The sequence below is a fragment of the Schistocerca nitens genome, chromosome 10, assembly GCF_023898315.1.
Source record: "Schistocerca nitens isolate TAMUIC-IGC-003100 chromosome 10, iqSchNite1.1, whole genome shotgun sequence".
Classification (NCBI taxonomy): Eukaryota; Metazoa; Arthropoda; class Insecta; order Orthoptera; family Acrididae; genus Schistocerca; species Schistocerca nitens.
The window spans coordinates 93,781,262-93,800,739 of record NC_064623.1 but is presented as its reverse complement, the minus strand read 5'-3'; the positions used below and the strand labels follow the sequence as shown (position 1 = coordinate 93,800,739).

Here is a 19,478-nt window from a genome sequence, read left to right as displayed (position 1 = left end):
TTCAATATCCTAAATACACTCACTGATGAAATATCAAAGAAAGTACTCAAGAACTTTTTAAGGGACAATCATCGGTAACAGACAAATAGCTTCACCGATTTAGACCTCGTGCACCCTTCCTGTACCGCCGAGTAGGGACTTGGCCAGCCGCTTCACGGCTGGAATCCACCTTACCCTGGACTAGGGGGGAGGGGGGCACACAAACACCGGAATGGAACGCACACCAACTATGACATATGTAGTTAGATTAGATGTAGAAGATAGGATAATACCTAGAATAGATTGCAGCGACACAAAGTTAAGGCCAGCCCAGCGCCAGGGGCACGCCCACTGGGATTAGCTCAGTGGGCCGGGCCAACACCTAGTAGGTTTATAGTAGTACTGGCACACTTGTAACGCTGCAGGTAGCATGTAGTTCCTTAGATTAAGTAGCTTAGCACTCCATAGCGGTAAGACTAGAATAATAATGATAATAATAATAGAATTACCTGTAGTGTAGAATAATAAAGCTGCATTGTACTGTATCAGCATTAAGACCCACTAATGTAGTTAGGTAGTGGGTTATATAAATAATGTAATGAATTGAATAAAGATTTTTTTAATAAAAAAAACAACCGTAGTTGACGTTCTGGACGTTGACGCAGTACAGACGCCCACCAGGATCGTGGTATTGCAAGGGCAGCAGAGGCAAATGGTACAGCTACCAAGTGGCTCATGAGAAAGCTTGTGAGCCCAGACGTGTCAACAAGAAATGTTGCGAACTGTTTATTAGCAGTGGGGACAGGTACACGATTCGCGTGGTGTCGTCAGAAGATCGCTCGGGAGAGGAAATTGTGCGCCGTGGTCTTGAGCAATGAAGGTTCCATGGGACCGGAAGAAGGCCCAGTCATAGCAATCTATAAGAAAGGGTAGAAAACCGGATGCACGTAATTACTGGCCCATTTCACTGACATCGATCTTTTTGTGTTCAGACATAATTACCTTTCTAGACTCTGAGAAGCTGATCTGCAGAAACCAGTACAGTTTTAGGAAAAAACGGTCATGCGAGACACAGCTGGATCTCTTTGTGCATGATATACAACAGGCTCTAGGTACCATCTCCCAGGTTGATGCCATATTTCTCGACTTTCGAAAGGCGTTCGACTCAGTTCCGCACTGTCGCTTGCTCCAAAAAGTGCGCGCTTACGGTCTATCCGATGACATATGCGGTTGGATAGAAAGTTTTCTGACAGAGAGCAGTATGTCGTCTTGAATAGGGTGACTTCAACAGAAACAAGCGTAACTTCAGGTGAGCCCCAGGGCAGCGTAATAGGTTCGCTGCTTTTTGCGATTTACATAAACGATCTGGTTGGTGGAATTGACTGTTTGCCGATGATGCTGTAGTCTACAGGAAAGTAGTATCAAACGAAAGTTGTGAACATATCAATGAGGATTTGCAGAAAATAAATGCGTGGTGTAATGACTGGCAGTTATCTCTCAATATTAGTACGTGTAACCTACTGCGTAGAACAAGGCGAAAATCCCCATTAATGTACGGGTACAAAATAATGCCCAGTCTTTGCAAGCGGTAACATCCGTCAAGTATCTGGGTGTGACTATTCGAAATGATCTCAAATGGAATGATCAGATTACACAAGTAACGGGTAAGGCGAACTCTAGATTGCGTTGTATTGGTAAAATCTTGAAGTGACGAAGTCCTTCAACAAGGACAATACGTTAGTTCGTCCACTCTTAGAGTATTATTTGTCTGTATGGGGCCCTTACCAGTGGGATCTGATTCAAGAGATTGAGAAGGTCCAAAGAAGAGCGGCAAGATTCGTGACTGGTACATTTATCCATCACGAGAACGTTACAAATCTCATAGAAAGTTTGAAGTAGGACACACTTGCAGATAGAAGGCGCGCTAAACGGAAGGGGCTGTCCACTAAATTCCGAAACCCAATCTTCACCGAGTATGTAGAGCATATATTATTACCACAAACTTTCAAATCGCACAATGATCACCATTCAAAGATAAGGAAAACTAGAGCTCGTACTGAGGCTTTCAGACAGTCGTTTTTCCCTTGCGCGATCCGCGAGTGGAACAGAGGGGGCGGAATATAACTTTGGCGCGAATTGTGCCCTCTGCCACACACCGCTTGGTGGCTAGCGGAGTATATACGTAGATGTAGAGGTTCTACCTGCACGCAAGTGATGGTCGCTTGCGCGTACGACGTAGACCTGGTCAGTGCTGTCTCTTAGAGTGCATTCGTCCAAGATATACTGACCCAAACCCAGGCCTTATGGTGTGGCGTGCACTAAGCTACAACTGTCGCTCACATGTGCTGTTTTTGGAGGGGACGTTAATCAGCGCTCGGTACTTGCAGTATGTTGTTATACCCACTCTTCTGTCTTCTTTGAAAAAGAAAGGTAATGTATTGCTCCAACAAGATAATGCCCGCCCACACGCTGCCCGTGTTGTGCAAGACGCGCCGCAGCTTCCCTGGCCACTACGATCTGCGGACTTGTCTCCAAACGAGCACGTGTGGGCTACGATGAACGAGGAGTGACTGGTGCGGCTCATCAACCAACAACTATTACAGGACTACGTGAACACGCCGAGCAGTCGTGGCATAACGTTTCCCTTTGTACGATCGACTGGATGCCAGATTCAGCGCCTGCATTGCCGCCTGTGTAGACTGCACCACGTACTAATATGGGTGTTCCAGCATGGCTCGATTCCTCACACCTCAGAACCGCCCGTGCTATTGATGTGTAAATGTAATCATTTCGTGTACTCCATATACAGTGTTGCAACAATAAATCTTGAGTGAACTGGAAATCCCTGAAAGGGTGTTCTAATTTTTTTTTCCGCTAGTGTACTTATCGGTCTGTGCGGGAAGATGCGACTTTTCAGGGTCTCATATCTTGGATCCTATTCATAACAGAGGTAAGCGGTCATATGTTTTGGAGAACCCTTTGCCTAACGACTGTTTGTATATATATCGGAAGAACGGGCATACTGGAGGTGCCCTGCATTACAGGGACAAAATTTAAACATTACATACGTCCTCCGGTCTAGCCAAATTGGGCAGACCGGTTGATTCTTCTGTGTTAGGAGCGGTCTAACACCGACCTTAGGCTCTATTTGTTCATCAGCGGTCCGTGAGAAAACCACTAAAAAAAACATGATTTTTGAGTACGAAAAGTACCAATTGTGGGAATGGCAACTTTTATGATTGATATTCATAGCAGATCGTCGAAATTTGTACCATAAATCCTTAAGACAATTTTCTGAGGATCTTGAAACTTTTTTCGAAATCATTATCCGTTACCGAGGTCTATGTTACAGACCTTACACACATAAAATATGCGCCTGATATTCGGTCTTAGGCGTAAATGTAATTTTAACTGACGTAGTGAACATATGGCAGGGACTACAGGCCCATCGAAATAGTTCGGACGTCACCAAACTAAGTTTTTAGTCGGCATCTTCTCACGAATAAAACCTTGTGACTTACTTTCTCTAAGGTGGACACTTCATGCCTTCACAAATATGCCGAGCGTAGTGCTGAAAAAAATGTGCTGAAAAAGGTCTTAACATACCAAACTGAACTTAAAATCAATGTCAGAGATTTTATAAAACTGGCATGACTGAAAATTCAGTGAAATATTTCTAATAACATTTTTACAAATCATTAACTGCGAATTTTCGATGAAATGCAATCGGCGAGCAAAGTATTCAGAAGAAATACAAAGCAAACTATTTTGTCTTAATCTCTTACGATGCGAACTTATTTGTTATTTGTATGTATCAAAGTATACAGTATTTCCAAGCACATAAACAAAGTCAAAACTTTGGTGACGTACATAATTCGTTTTATATAAGCAGCACACACTACTATAGCAAGGAAAAGAGGGGGAGTAGCAGAAAAACACTCCTGTCAGAGCACAAATATGGCGGATATGTTCCTCTCGGAAAGACTGACAGGGAAGTCAGTACCCATTCCGTCTTCCTCCCAAAACTTTTTGTGCCGGAACACAGTAGCAAAGAGACGGTGGCGGCGGCAGAGAAAGGAGGCAGTGGCAGTGTGAGAGGAAGGGAAAGGAGGAGAAAAAGACGTCAGTGAAAGAGAACGAGAAATACATGGAGATAGGTGCACTGGGACCGAAAGAGACAACAGACAGTGGAACTTAAAAATACGGATGGGTCGAGATCATACATAGTCTTGGGGGTCTGGACACTCCCAGACCGGCAAATTGGAGAGTAAAATAGGGGAGGACGCATTTTTGACCGAAAATTTAAAGATGCGTGAGCAGGAGCTGGACTACTCAGAATTATTAAGCTACCAACTTATGGTGGAGACAATAGTAGTGGGAAAGAAAGACAGAAGGAGACATTGTAAGAGGGAGAGAGAGAAAGAGAGATAGGAGTGATAGTGGGATATACTGTAAATCAATGGGAGATAAAGGAAACAGTGGGAAAGGGACATATGTGGATAGTGGCAGTTAGAGGGAGATGCTTTGTACGAACGCTTAACTACAAAGAGAGACTGGGTTAAATGATTTACAATGTTCTTGTTAAAAGAGTGAGAATGCATTCATCTATCAAAAATTTTGGGCAGGAAGATGGGATGAGGATTGAGACAGTTGATTTCCCACTTTCCTGTCTTTAAAAGAGGAAGAGCGTTTGTCCACTCATGTGGTAATGAATTACATGCAGTAAACGAAGTCGGCGTGTGAAACGCAGACATACCTCAGGCGTATAAACCGCGTGGAAAGGCCTCAGCTTCTCTCCACTCGGGACACTTAACAAAGAAAGAGAGTTTAAGAAAATAAACACCTTGTTCCCAATCGCGGATTCTTACTGCGTACATAGTCACGATCTCAGTTATGTAGTTACAGGCGTACGGCTTAATTAATTAAAAAGTTAATAAGATTAATTGGTAAATTTATGCACGGAAAACAGTTTTCGCCTGTCGTAACTGTTATAGCATAGCACTCCATCTTCAGGCCACAAGTGGCCCATCGGGACCATCTGACCGCCGTGTCATCCTCAGGTGAGGATGCGGATAGGAGGGGCGTGTGGTCAGCACACCGCTCTCCCGGTCGTTATGATTGTTTTCTCCGACCGGAGCTGCTACTATTCGGTCGAGTAGCGCCACAATTGGCATCACGAGGCTGAGTGCATCCCAAAAATGGCAACAGCGTATGGCGGCCGGGATGGTCACCCATCCAAGTGCAGGCCACGCCCGGCAGCGCTTAACTTCGGTGGTCTCACGTGAACCGGTGTATCCACTGTGGCAAGGCCGTTACGTAACTGTTATAAGTTTCCTATATGTCATTTGGTTAACACCAGACACCAGGTCACAAGTAAGTGATTTGATGTCTGCGCGGATATCAATATGCACGGATATCTTTGGTGAAGTTGACTTTAAAGACAGAAGAAACCTCCACGGATCGTGAAGTATTATCTACCACTGTCCACGACGATACATTGGCGGAAAAAAATTAGAACTCAAAAAATAGAGTATTTGCAAGCAATTAAAGGTCTTTAGACGGGTAGTCAGGCAGCAGTTAGAGTTGACCGTAAATTGAGTTCATGGTTCAGAGCAGTTTCAGGGGTAAGACAAGGCTGCAACCTGTCTCCACTGTTGTTCATATTATTTATGGATCATATGTTGAAAACAATAGACTGGCTGGGTGAGATTAAGATATGTGAACACAAAATAAGCAGTCTTGCATATGCGGATGACTTAGTTGTGATGGCAGATTCGATTGAAAGTTTGCAGAGTAATATTTCAGAGCTAGATCAGAAATGTAAGGAATATGGTATGAAGATTAGCATCTCCAAAACGAAAGTAATGTCGGTGGGAAAGAAATATAAACGGATTGAGTGCCAAATAGGAGGAACAAAGTTAGAACAGGTGGACGGTTTAAAGTACTTAGGATGCATATTCTCACAGGATGGCAACATAGTGAAAGAATTGGAAGCGAGGTGTAACAAAGCTAATGCAGTGAGCGCTCAGCTACGATCATGGAGGAATTTCATAAGGGGGGCTATGCTCCAGACTGAACGCTGAAAGGCATAATCAGTCTTAAATGATGATGATGATGATGAAAATAGAGTAATGAGTCAGTACCAAGACTAAGTTACCTGTGCACCGTTCAATATTTCGACCAACTTTGTTGTATGGGAGCGAAAGCTGGGTGGACTCAGGTTACCTTATCAACAAGGTTGAGGTTACGGATATGAATGTAGCTAGGATGATTGCAGGTACTAGTAGATGGGAACAATGGCAGGAGGGTGTCCACAAAGAGGAAATCAAAGAAAAACTGGGAATGAACTCTATAGATGTAGCAGTCAGGGCGAACAGGCTTAGATGGTGGGGTCATGTTACTCGCATGGGAGAAGCAAGGTTACCCAAGAGACTCATGGGTTCAGCAGTAGAGGGTAGCAGGAGTCGGAGCAGACCAAGGAGAAGGTACCTGGATTCGGTTAAGAATGATTTTGAAGTAATAGGTTTAACATCAGAAGAGGCACCAATGTTAGCACTGAATGGGGGATCATGGAGGAATTTTATAAGGGGGGCTATGCTCCAGACTGAACGCGTAATCAGTCTTAAATGATGATGATGATGATGATGATGAAAATAGAGTAATGAAATTTCGGGAACACATTTGTATAGGTAACAATTTAAGTGATTAAGATTGCTAGATCACAGGTAATATAAGCGCGAGATAAGCCATTGCAACTGTGAAAGCAGGTGGATAAAGAACAGGTGTAACTGCAAGAATGTTCAATGCAAGTAAGCAAACATACATCACTGTGTTGTATAGGTGCGGTTGTCAGTTTGTGAGATGGAGTTCCACGCCAGTTTTATACTTGGTCGTTCCATATAGGAACGCTTAAGGCTATTTGTGGGTAACACTGGAGTTGCTGCCCCATCGTGTCTCATTTGTGTTCGATTGGAGACAGAGCTGGTGTTCGAGCAGGTCAAGGCACATGTCGACATTTTGTACAGCATGTTGGTTTACAACAGCGAGCGTTGTCCTGTTGGAAAACGCTCTCTGGAATGCTGTTCATTAATGACAGCGTGACAGGTCGAATCACCAGGTTGAGTACAAATTTGCAGTCAGGGTGCGTGGGATGACCACGAAGTGCTCCTGCTGTAATTTGAAATCTAACCCCAGACCGTAACTCCAAGTGTACGTAAAGTGTGTCTAGCTCGCAGACAATCTGGTTGAAAGTCCTCCATTGGCCTCCTCCTAACGAATGAATGGCCGTCGCTGGCACCGAGAGAGAGAACCAGGTTTCACCGAAAAACACAACAGACCTCCACCCTGCCCTCGAATGAGTACTCACTTGGCACCACTGAAGTCGTGGCGGTGGTTTGGGGTCAGTGGAATGCACGCTACAGGCCGTGCGGGTCGGAGATGTCCTTCAAGTAACCGATCTGTAACGGTTTGCTGTCTCATTGTTGTGCCAACTGCTGCTCAGATTTCTGCTGCAGATGCAGTACGATGCGCCATAGCCATACTCCAAACACGATGGTCTTCCCTCTCGGTAGTGCTAAGTGGCTGTCCAGAGCATGGTCGTACATTCTCGTGACCAGCGCTGCCAGTAATTATGTACAGTGGCTGAAATATCGCAGAAGGAACGTCCAGCTTCTCGAATCGTCAGAGACGAGGGTATGGTCAGGAGTCCCCCATGGAAGAGTAGGTGGACCACTCTTATTCTCCACACACAAAAACGTTCCGACGAACAGGGTGAGTAGCAATTAACAGCTGTTTGCTGATGTACAGGAAGATGGCGAGTACGGGTGGCGGGTGCGAATAGCCTCTAACTCCGTATGAACATGCCTCTCAAGGCACAGCGGCACCGACCGACCGCCGTGTCATCCTCAGCCATTAGGTGTTACTGGAAGCGGATGTGGAGCGGCATTTGGTCAGCACACCGCTCTCCCGGCCGTTGTGAGCTTTCGTGACGAGAGCAGCTCTTAAACTGGCTGTTGTGTACATAGTTCCGTGTAGTCAGTGCGTACACAACTTTCCCACTAGAGCGTGTCCCGCTAATCACAACAGCGCAGGCGCAGCGCTTGTCCGTCTCCGCACTACGAGATGGCGCTGCCTTGGAGATGGACCAAATTCTGCTTCCGCCGATCCGTGTATTAATAATGAGATTACTGCTAACGTAGAACCTTTTCTCCTCGCGGATCACACTCGCGCAGTGATACGTGAACACATGAGGTATTATAATGAGTGTACAGACCTCCGATTAGTCAGTCTGTACCAGTCTGCATTTGTCTTCACCAGTCTATAGACAAGTTTCAGTCTGCGCCTAATAAGATTACCATATTCCTGCACATAGCCATGAAGATAAATGTATAGACACTTTGTCAAGTATCAGAGATCAAGTTACGTAATATCTATGCCTTTTTATTATTTTAATAAATGTGTGTGAAAATTAATCAAGTTCTGTTTAAAGTTGGTCACCGTCAATCTGCTACTCTAAGCATGCAAGTGGCTTTTCTATCGTCTGAACTAACGGCAGAAGATAAACACGCCACGATAAGACCACGAGACATATTGCTGACACTCGCCTACTTCGTTAGAGCGACAAGTCAAATAATCTGATGGTGTGTGTACCGAAGATCTTACAGTACGTACACCACACTGGCCTCACAGGCTGATTGCACACTGTTTTACCAACAGTGTTCGACAGACCCCAAATGGTCACCCACCCAAGTGGTAGCCAAGTGCGACAGCGCTAAGCTTCGGTTATCCGGTGGGAACCGATGTTACCACTGTGGCAACGCCATTCGAAGCTAAATGGTTAGACACAGGGAGTACTTCTTCGTGCAGCCGGGCAGCTGGATTTGGCATTTGCTGGGCTGTAGTGAGATGTGTCTGGGCTAGTGGTCGTCCCAGCGTAGAGCCTCCTGGAGCGTCGCTGTGCTGTGGAAAATGGTTTGGATCCACTTTTGCCTTGGACAGTAATTTATTTCTTGACTAGTCAGGTGTTTTGGTATTGGGAAGATGGCTGATTATGTGGGTAATACCAATTTTCATGCTTTGCAGTTTCTTCTGCTTTTATTTGTGGCGCTGTTCGCTGTGTATTTTAGGATGTGCCTTTTAAGCTGTGATATGAAGGTGTTACCTTAATTTTTTTTAAAAAGGAAAAGGAAATACAAAACGTTCCAGCTGATTTCCTAGCAAGTGTTATTTAAGATGTCTGTTTCTGGCGTAAGCTTGATCTTGATAAGGAATGAGCTCTTTCTATGATACTAAGACTGAAATGTGTCGAATTTTTTTCATTTTGAGAATACTATAAGGCATATAGGCAGTCGTTTTTCTAGCGCTCTGTCTGCGGGTGGAACAGGAAAGGAAACGAGCACTAGTGGTACAAGATACCTTCCGCCATGCACCATAGGGTGGTTGGCGGGTTACGTATGTAGATGTAAATGTAGATGTAGATGTATGGAGTAGAATGTGCTGTCCTCTGCAGCAGGTGTGTGTGTGTGTGTGTGTGTGTGTGTGTGTGTGTAATGTAACACTGATGAGTGGTGTGAAATAAAGCTTTATGTGTAGTTTACTGTGCTTCAATCGTCTTAAACAGTAGAAAGTAGAGAGAAAGTGTTACTTACCACAGTCTTGCCAAATGGGAACAGTGTAACGTTGAAACGATCTGGAGCCAGTCTATAAGCCGGAAGCAGCTGGTTTGTGAAGAATTCACTGCAGTTTGGGCTTAGCGTTTCATAGTAGACGCCAACTGTCGCTATGTAATCAGCAAATACCTGTAACATAATATCTTCCGTAACGACTGGCAGTACACATACATGATGAAGCTGCCTTACACAATAAAACGCACTGAAGACGGACAAATGCAAGGGTCTGGTTGTGAATTCCCTGGCGTAGGTAAAAGCCGAGTACGGCAGTCACTTATCGAGCAAAATAAGCATGTAGGCCAGATTTGTGATGGATTCAGGACTTATTAGCGGATGCAACTTTGCACGGCGCTCTAAACGGAGTAAAATTATTAGATGTGGAAGTACCCTAAGGGAGCCCGCCCGGCTAGCCACGCGGTCTATTGCGCTGCTTCCCGAGCGGGAAGGCATGCCGGTCCCCGGTACGAATCCGCCCGGTGGTTTTGTGTTGACGTCCGGTGTGCCGTCCAGCCTGTGGATGGTTTTTAGGCGGTTTTCCATCTGCGGCGAATGCGGGCTGGTTCCTGTTATTCCGCCACAGTTAAACTATGTTGGCGATTGTTGCGCAAACACTGTCTCCACGTATGCACACACCATAAGTACACTACCACGCAAACATTTGGGGCTACACTCGTCTGGTATGAAACGTTCCCAGGAGTGGGGTGTCCACTGGGGGCCAAAGGCGGAACCACACAATAACCCTCGGTTCGGTGTAGGGCGGCAGTAGGGTGGGTGGACTGTTGTGGGGTTGTGGACCACTGCGGGTTATGGTGGGACGGAGCCTCTCCGTTGTTTCTAGGTCCCTGTTCAACAGACACAATACACACACATGTTCAAATGTGTGTGAAATTTTATGGGACTTAACTGCTAAGGTCATCAGTCCCTAAGCTGACACACTACTCAACCTAAATTATCCTAAGGACAAACACACACACCCATGCCCGTGGGAGGACTCGAACCTCCACCGGGACCAGTCCCACAGTCCATGACTGCAGCGCCTGAGACCGCTCGGCTAATCCCGCGCGGAACAGTACACACACACACACACACACACACACACACACACACACACCCTAAGGGAGTGTTGATGAGAGGCTTATATTTTTCGTGATATTACATGCCGGGTGTGTCACCGAAGACACGGCACCCAATTTACAGGGCAGTGCAGTTAAAAGCGGTCCTCCTCGCGTTTGAATGTGAATGCAGCATTTCGACTTCTTAAACAGAGCAAAGAGCTACAACAATGGACAGTGTTATGCAATAATCGACTGATACTATTCTTCTGTCAGCATTTCAGCTTTTTCATTAGCGACATTAGATATGAGACGCGAATGCATCATTTCGAATTCTTAAACAGAGCAAAGATCTACAACAATGGACAGTTTTATGCAAGAACCGACTGTTACTATGCTTCTGTCAGCATTTCAGCTTTTTCATTAGCGACATTAGCTATGAGACGCGAATGCAGCATTTCGAATTCTGAAACAGAGCAAAGAGCTACAACAATGGACTGTTTTATGCAATAATCGACTGTTACTATGCTTCTGTCAGCATTTCAGCTTTTTCATTAGCGACACTGGAAATTCCTCTTTGTGGTCTGCAAAATGACTTTCTCGATAGAATGAAGAATTGAAACTATGGAAGCATGTGCGAAAACAAATTCGGTTAAGGAAACTCGCGAAATTTTCGTGGTATGTATCCAGATGAAGGACCACCAGCAAAGAGAGCAATACAGAGTCTGTGTAAAAACTGGTGCACCTACAGATCTGTGCAAAATGTAAAACGACAAAGAATTCCTTCAGTTTGCACACCAGAAGTTATTGCAGATATTCGCAGAAGAATTGTTCAGAGTCCAAAGCAGTCGACACGTAAAGTGGCCCAACTTACGCATGTAACTAGGATCGTTTGCCAGCAGATGTTGAAAAGTCTTAATCTGAAGCCAGCTCCTGTGACGCTTGTGCAGCAGTTACGGGAGGACGAGTCAGAAACGTGTAGATTACTGCACGTGGCTTTTGAACAACATCAACGGTGGTTTGTCAGACCGTTTCTATTACATCATCAGTGTCCGCTCCGATAGCCAAGTGGTCAGCGTGACGGATTGCTATCCTACGGGTCCGGGCCCGATTCCCGGCTGGGTCGGGGATTTTCTCCGCTCAGGGACTGTGTGTTGTGCTGTCTTCATCATTTCATCCCCATCCTGCTCTCCCGTCGCCCAATGTGGCGTCGAATGTAGTAAGACCTGCGCCAAGGCGGCTGGACCTGCCCCAAAAGGGGCCTCCCGGCCAGTGACGCCAAACGCTCATTTAATTTCATTACATCAGCGACAAATCTTGGTTTCATCTTTCCAGTGATGTGAATTCACAGGACACGAGGTACTGACCAACAGAGAGCCGTAACATTATGTGTCAGCAACCTCTCCAAAATGGTTCAAATGGCTCTGAGCAGGATTCGAACCTGCGAACGTAGCTGTTGTGTACATAGATCCACGTAGTCAGCGTGTACACAACTTTTCCACTAGAGCGCGCCCCACTAAGCACCACAGCGCAGGCGCATCGCTCGTCTGTCTCTGCACTACGAGATGGCGCTGCCATAGAGACGGACCGAATTCTGCTTCCGCCGATCTGCGTATTAACATGTAATGCAGCCAATGAGATTGCTGCTAATGTAGAACCTTTTCTCCTCGCGGATCACACTCGCGCAGTGATACATGATCACGTGAGGTATTATAACGAGTGTTCAGACCTCCGATTAGTGAGTCTGCATTTGTCTGTACCACTCTGCATTAGTCTGTACCAGTCTTTACGAGATCTACATTTGTCTGTACCAGTCTATAGTCAAGTTTCAGTTTGCGCCTAATAAGATTACCATATTCCTGCACATAGCCATGAAGATAAATGTATAGACACTTTGTCAAGTATCAGAGATATATGTGAGAATAAGATTAATGTACCAAGACCAAAGGAACTTCAGATTGTCCATTGTAAACAGCATCCAGAATCAAGTTACGTAATATCTATGCCTTTTTATTATTTTAATAAATGTGTGTGAAAATTAATCAAGTTCTGTTTAAAGTTGGTCACCGTCAATCTGCTACTCTAAGCATGCAAGTGGCTTTTCTATCGTCTGAACTAACGGCAGAAGATAAACACGCTACGATAAGACCACGAGACATATTGCTGACATTCGCCTACTTCGTTAGAGCAACAAGTCAAGTAATCTGCTGGAGTGTGTACCGAAGGTCTTACAGTACGCACACCACAGTAGCGGTCGCGCGGTCCCACACTGAAGCGCCTAGAACCGCTCGGCAACACCGTCCGGCGCAACCACCCCATTATGAAAAAATTACCGTTTGGCGCGCTGTAACATGAACGCGCATCATCTCATTCTTTGTATGAGGTGTTCTCCGTTACTAACGATCATTTTATACGAGCACAGTAGCCGCGAGGAGTGGCCGCGTGGTTTGAGGCGCTTTGTCATGGATTGCACAGCACCTCCCGCCGGAGGTTCGAGTCCTCCCTGGGGCATGTGTGTGTGTGTTGCTCTTAGTAATAGCGTTGCTTTCCATACGAGTAATAGGTCGGATACCGCAACGATCTGACGTTATAGCTTGTTTTAAATGCAGAACCTTATAGCCTTAGGAGTGCATGTGTTTATGTTCTCTCTTACTAATACCTTCTCGATAATGACCCCATACACTAGAATAATATTTTGGAATTGATGCCGCAGATGATTTACGTAAAAGGCTGCAAACTCCGTTCGTCTGGAGCTCCACCATGCATAAAGAATATGCGTTTCTTCTTCTTAACCGTCTGTTATATCATCACAACAGTTTCACATCTCTTGCACACCGAAAAGGCGTGCTAATCTCCTCAATTTCGCGCATCTGGAGAAATCTTGTGCTCTTGGATGGGTAGTGGACAGCAGTTACGTACTAGATTCGCTGTGTTCCTTTACGAAACGAGGAATGTAGAGGTCTTCTTCTGGTCAGCTGCAGATTAAATTTGTGACGGTGGCGGGTTGGAGTGGCAGAGCGGTTCTAGGCGTTACAGTCTGGAACCGCGCGACCGCTACGGTCGCAGGTTCGAATCCTGCCTCGGGCAAAATTGTGTGTGATGTCCTTAGGTTAGTTAGATTTAAGTAGTTCTAAGTTCTAGGGGGCTGATGACCTTAGATGTCAAGTCCCATAGTGTTCAGAGCCATTTGAACCATTTTTGAAGAACCACTACCCAGCGCAGATTTTTGCCAAGAGCAAGATTTATATGTTGTAGTTTTCGAAATGTAGAACTAGAGTGCGCCCAGGTAATTACTACTCCTCACATATTCCATGCAATGCCCAATGTGAATGTAAAACGTCAGTTGTTTCCCGGTAGAACGAAGATTGTATTTAAAGCGGAATTTTATGTGGTCATGCAACAGAGCGGTTCCAAATTGTTCTGTTGTCACACGTGTTCTATCGATACTTATTAACGCTGACCGTAAAGTACGCAGAACATCTGCAACTCCAGCGGTCCAGTCCTCGGCCAGTTAGGTCGTTTCGCACGCCACCCTGGCCCGCACTGAATGTCGCTGGCAGATGGCGCCGCCGCTCAGTCGGTCGTGGAGTAACTGCTACTCTCCTCGTTTTACTGTCACTGTTAATGCATGTCACCAAACCGAATATCGCATTAGAGTAATTTTGGGCCGCCCTATCGAGTGAGCACGAAAAATTCTGCTTTAAGAAATGATTTCTGTTTATACTGGGAAACAGACCAAAGTTTGGTGCAGCATGAAAAACATGATGAGCAGTACTTGTCTGGGCTGACTCCTGCTAGACATTGCGAAAAACGCCAACATAACTGTTGTAAGGTGTCAGGCAAATCCAACACCTTCCATGAAAACCCTGACATGATAGAAAATCCGGCAGTATGTCACATAGATCAGAATAAATCCTGACATTAAATTAACCAAAGTAATACGATCAACGAGTGAGCAAATGGAATACCACAGACTAACACAAGAACGCCTAAATGCATGTGATACCTTCCCACTGTGAAACAGACGCAGTTCCGATGGAAGAAACGAGAACAGAAGGCAAGAGCAGAACCGTGTTAAGCTAGAAGGCCCTACGATATGGGACGGACATCCACATCGCGGCTGACCGCCAGGACCACCCTCCAGCCCACGTTAAAAGATAGAGCGCTCCAGAAGAACAGTATAGATCTTACTATAACACTAAAAGGGCTACATCAGCTGAAAGTTTTAGCGTGAGACTATACGCCTCTCTGTTACGTTGCAAACATTAAAAACATTGCCCCACCACGAAAAGTATGTTTCTCATAGACAGAACTTTTGTAGGCGGAGCTTAAGGTTAACATTGAGACCCTGATTGGTCAGTTGAAAACACAGCCAGATAGCTTTTCTTAAACCAAGTTCAGTAAATTGTAGTAAGGAGAAGTTAGAGAGAGTTGCTTCCGAGACGGCGAGGTGCGTGGAGCAGCGCTGCCCGCCGCACCCTGACGCTGCTTAACCAACGACAAGGTAATGAACACACGCGATGCCGCATAAGAGTCATAAGGCTTACTCAGAACTGCAGAAGTCTCATCTGTTACATCCCCTTTTTGCGTAATACTAGTGTCGATCGTCAATTAAAGCTCATGGTATTCACATTTGCTATTAGAAGTTAAAATCTGAAACCCGATGATTTTCCTGTTATATAATTATTGAGAAGCCACATCAGCCACTGTAATTTACGACAAGTTAAATAAGTAATTAAAGATAATTGAGGGTCACTGTAGACCGTTTTGATAGTTTTCTCTTTTATGAAACTTAACTTAAACATAGATTATAGATGTGATATGGCATAGGTCATCCTTCGATCCATTGTAGAACTTGGAAACCCATTCAGGGAATATTCGTTCACATTTTTGTTGAATGCAGTTGGTTTTTATCATCCTGTATTAAAATATTTCCTTTTATCAATAGTGCAATTTATAAACAATGTTTTGTGAGTAGAATAAAATTTCCAATGGTAAACTTAACTGCTTTTTCGACGTTATTTTACCAGATAACTAAAAATAGGAAAGCCTTGAACCCGTTCCACTAAATTTAGTTGGTATTAAGATTCTTTTACAGGGAGTGCAGTGGAGCTGACGCTGAAATCATTATGTATTTGATTATATCATCGCTAGTCTCACTGAACTCTTCTGAACTCTACATGTCATGTGTGGTCTGGCGTCTCCTTACCAGCAACAGATCCCAGGTTCAAACTATTTAATTCCCTAAAAAACACGCTCAGAGCGTCGTTGCGCGAAAGTGGTAGGGAGACATGACTTAGAACAAACAGACACCACGCAGAATGTTAGACTGTTCGTAGGAGTCCGTGCTGGAGAATGATCTTCGACCAAAATAGACCATACTGTAAAGCAGATCAAATTGTTACGTAATGCGATTTCTTCATATTCGTGAATCATTTTTAATAAACAAAACATTTTGTCAATTTCAGTTATTAATTGTATGAAAATGCAAGTCGTTAAAACAAATTAAAATTCCTTACCAAAATGTTTAAGATCAAATAGAAAAAATGCTTTTTTTTTATTTCTTTATGTACCTACGTTTTTCAGGATATATCGTTTCTTATCTCTCTGCAAATTGTAGTTCATTTTCATGCGATTATTGAGTGGAAACAAAAACATTTTACTTTCATTTAGACAAAAATGTTCAAATGTGTGTGAATTTCTAAGGGACCAAACTGCTGAGGTCATTAGTCCCTAGACTTACACATTACTTAAACTAACTTATGCTATGAACAACACACACACACACACACACACACACACACACACATGCCTGATGGAGGACTCGAACCACCGGCGGGAGGGGCTGTGTAAACCGTGCACGGTGCCTCAAACCACGCGGCCACTCCGCGCGGCTTCATTTAGACAATTATGACACAATAGCTTTGGTTGAAATTTCCATTTCATAATAAACTAGCGTACCACCCGCTGCTTTGCTTATGTAAACTATATGGTCTCAACAGTTTTTTTTTTATTTAATGGAACTATGTTTTTCACAAAACGCAACATCACCTAAACTTTCCACGCTAATTAAGGCCATAGAAACAGAGTCTTTTCCGGATGTACTTCTGACCAAAAAGCGGTTCTGGTAGCTGGAGCCGGAGCTCCTTGTTAAACTTGCCTTATGAGTTCTCGTGGTGGCAGTTGCATAGAAAGTCTCATCCCCTAACATACGTTTTCTTACAAGTCACAAACCGATTTTCATAAATTTAAATTAAAAGAAAATTTTTTATATGACGAAATACTTTCATAAAAATTTCATTCCCTATATCACTGTGTCGGCAACGGCCTTGCCGCAGTGGATACACCGAATCCCGTGAGATCACCGAAGTTAAGCGCTGTCGGGCGTGGCTGGCACTTGGATGGGTGACCATCCAGCCGCCATGTGCTGTTGCCATTTGTCGGGTTGCACTCAGCCTCGCGATGCCAATTGAGGAGCTACTCGACCGAATAGTAGCGGCTCCGGTCAAAGAAAACCATCATAACGACCGGGAGAGGGTTGTGCTGACCCGCGCCCCTCCTATCCGCATCCTCCACTGCGGATGACACGGCGGTCGGATGGTCCCGATGGGCCACTTGTGCCCTGAAGACGGAGTGCATACATCCCTGTGTCAGAGGTTGTATTTCCAAAAAAAAAAAAAAAACTCTGAAACACATATATTTTTATTTGCAACTGACAAGCGCAATACAAATTTTCACAGCTTTAGCTTTGAAAATGTTTTCATAGTGACACGCTATATTCCCATAAAAGCTTAGGGGTTGAACTTCGAAACAGACAGAAACACTTATTTTTTAGTTCTAACTTACAAGTCAAACTCCAATTTTCATTGATTTAAATTGCTCTAGTACTTCTTTAATAATGATTTATTTTCAAGAAAGCTTTCATTCACAGTTAGACCTCCATACGACATCCGCCCCATTAGCTGGGTGGTCAGCGCAACGGACTGTCATACCAAGGGGCCTGGGCTCGATTCCCGCCTGGGTCGGAGATTTTGTCCGCTCAGGGACTGGGTGTTGTGTTGTATCTGTCATCGTCATCTAATCCCCATCGACGCGCAAATCGCCGAACCGGCGTCAACTCAAAAGACTTGCACCAGGCGACCTGTCTACCCCAGGGGAGGCCCTAGTCACACGACGGTTCCATTTACCTCCATAGGAGTTAAATTTCCACAATTGCTAAAACACGTATTTCTTTATTTCTGATCAAGAAACCATTCGCCAATTTTGGTTGCTGGATACTTAGCAGTGATAGGAAATCTTTTAATCTTCAATTCCGACTTTTCCGTACTTTCATTTTACTTCCTTTTTTTTCACTACTGGCCATTAAAATTGCTACACCACATAGTTGTCGTGCTACAGATGCGAAATTTAACCGACAAGAAGAAGATGCTGTGATATGCAAATGATTAGCTTTTCAGAGCATTCACACAAGGTGGGACCCGGTGGCGACACCTACAACGTGCTGACATGAGGAAAGTTTCCAATCGATTTCTCATACACAAACAGCAGTTGACCGGCGTTGCCTGGTGAAACGTTGTTGTGATGCCTGGTGTAAGGAGGACAAATGCGTACCATTAAGTTTCCGACTTTGATAAAGGTCGGATTGTAGCCTATCGCGATTGCAGTTTATCGTATCGCGACATTGCTGTTCGCGTTGGTCGAGATCCAATGACTGTTAGCAGAATATGGAATCGGTGGGTTCAGGAGAGTAATTCGGAACGCCGTGCTGGATGAACTGTGGTATCGTGTTGAAGATGCATGGGCAGCTGTACCTGTACACGTCATCCGAGCTCTGTTTGACTCAATGCCCAGGCGTATCAAGGCCGTTATTACGGCCAGAGGTGGTTGTTCTGGGTACTGATTTCTCAGGATCTACGCACCCAAATTGTGTGAAAATCTAATCACATGTCAGTTCTAGTATAATATTTTTGTCCAGTGAATACCCCTTTATCATGTGCATTTCTTCTTGGTGTAGCAATTTTAATGGCCAATAGTGTATTTATTCATTTTAGATCTGCTGCATACTGCATTAGAAAATAGATGTATGGGCACTAATCTAATTCTATAGGAAGTAAATTTGATTATGCGAATCCATGAGGACCCGTTTGTTAGGCATCAAGTATCTTGTAAATTTTTTTTTTTTCATTGTCTTGATAAAATTGTATGGAGAAACAAGCGCTCATCACTCTTACAGTGATCCTCGAATTTCCTGCTAAGGAACGAAGGAAGACATTGGAAGGTACTTACTTGTGCGTGAAACAAGATGGCGAGACCGAACGCAGAGAGAACACCCCGTGGCAGAAACATCTTGGCGGTGTGGCGGTGGTGACAGTCCAGGGGACGGCAGCTCTGTCCATTTATACGCTGCCCGCCGGCTGGTGTGCGTCGGAAAGTAAACAAAACCTCACCGACGGGTGTTGCGTAGGAACGCGGGTGCAGACCCTGACCCGCGACTCGCAGATGCGACGAGGTGACTCCGTGTCAAGCAGGAAAACCTGTAATCTCTCGCGAGGCGATAACACGCCCCGCTACAGAGGTCAGCAGACTTATTTCATTGCGGAGCAGATAACTGGCAGACTCACGCGATCAAAGACCGCACCGTCCTTTAGGCAAGCCAGAACGGAAGCTCGAAAAAACCACAGAATAACACTCGATCATAAAAAGACACTGGTCTGTGTCATTTCCATAGAAAAGTTTGCATTCTGCCACGGGTGACATCTTAGCAGAGAGAAACAAAGTA

At 44.7% G+C, this 19,478-nt stretch overlaps 1 protein-coding gene across 1 annotated transcript in view; it reads right to left on the bottom strand.

The window, feature by feature from the left end:
• The window catches only part of LOC126210102 (GILT-like protein 1), a 48,492-nt gene extending 29,352 nt beyond the window's left edge, over nt 1–19,140 (bottom strand). The window contains exons 1-2 of the mRNA XM_049939237.1: nt 18,986–19,140; nt 9,627–9,776 (exon numbers count right to left, since the gene is read on the bottom strand). Coding sequence (XP_049795194.1) covers nt 9,627–9,776; nt 18,986–19,045 — 210 coding nt within the window. The 5' untranslated portion in view covers nt 19,046–19,140. The remainder of the gene's footprint in view (nt 1–9,626; nt 9,777–18,985) is intronic.
• Nucleotides 19,141–19,478: the final 338 nt, after the last annotated feature.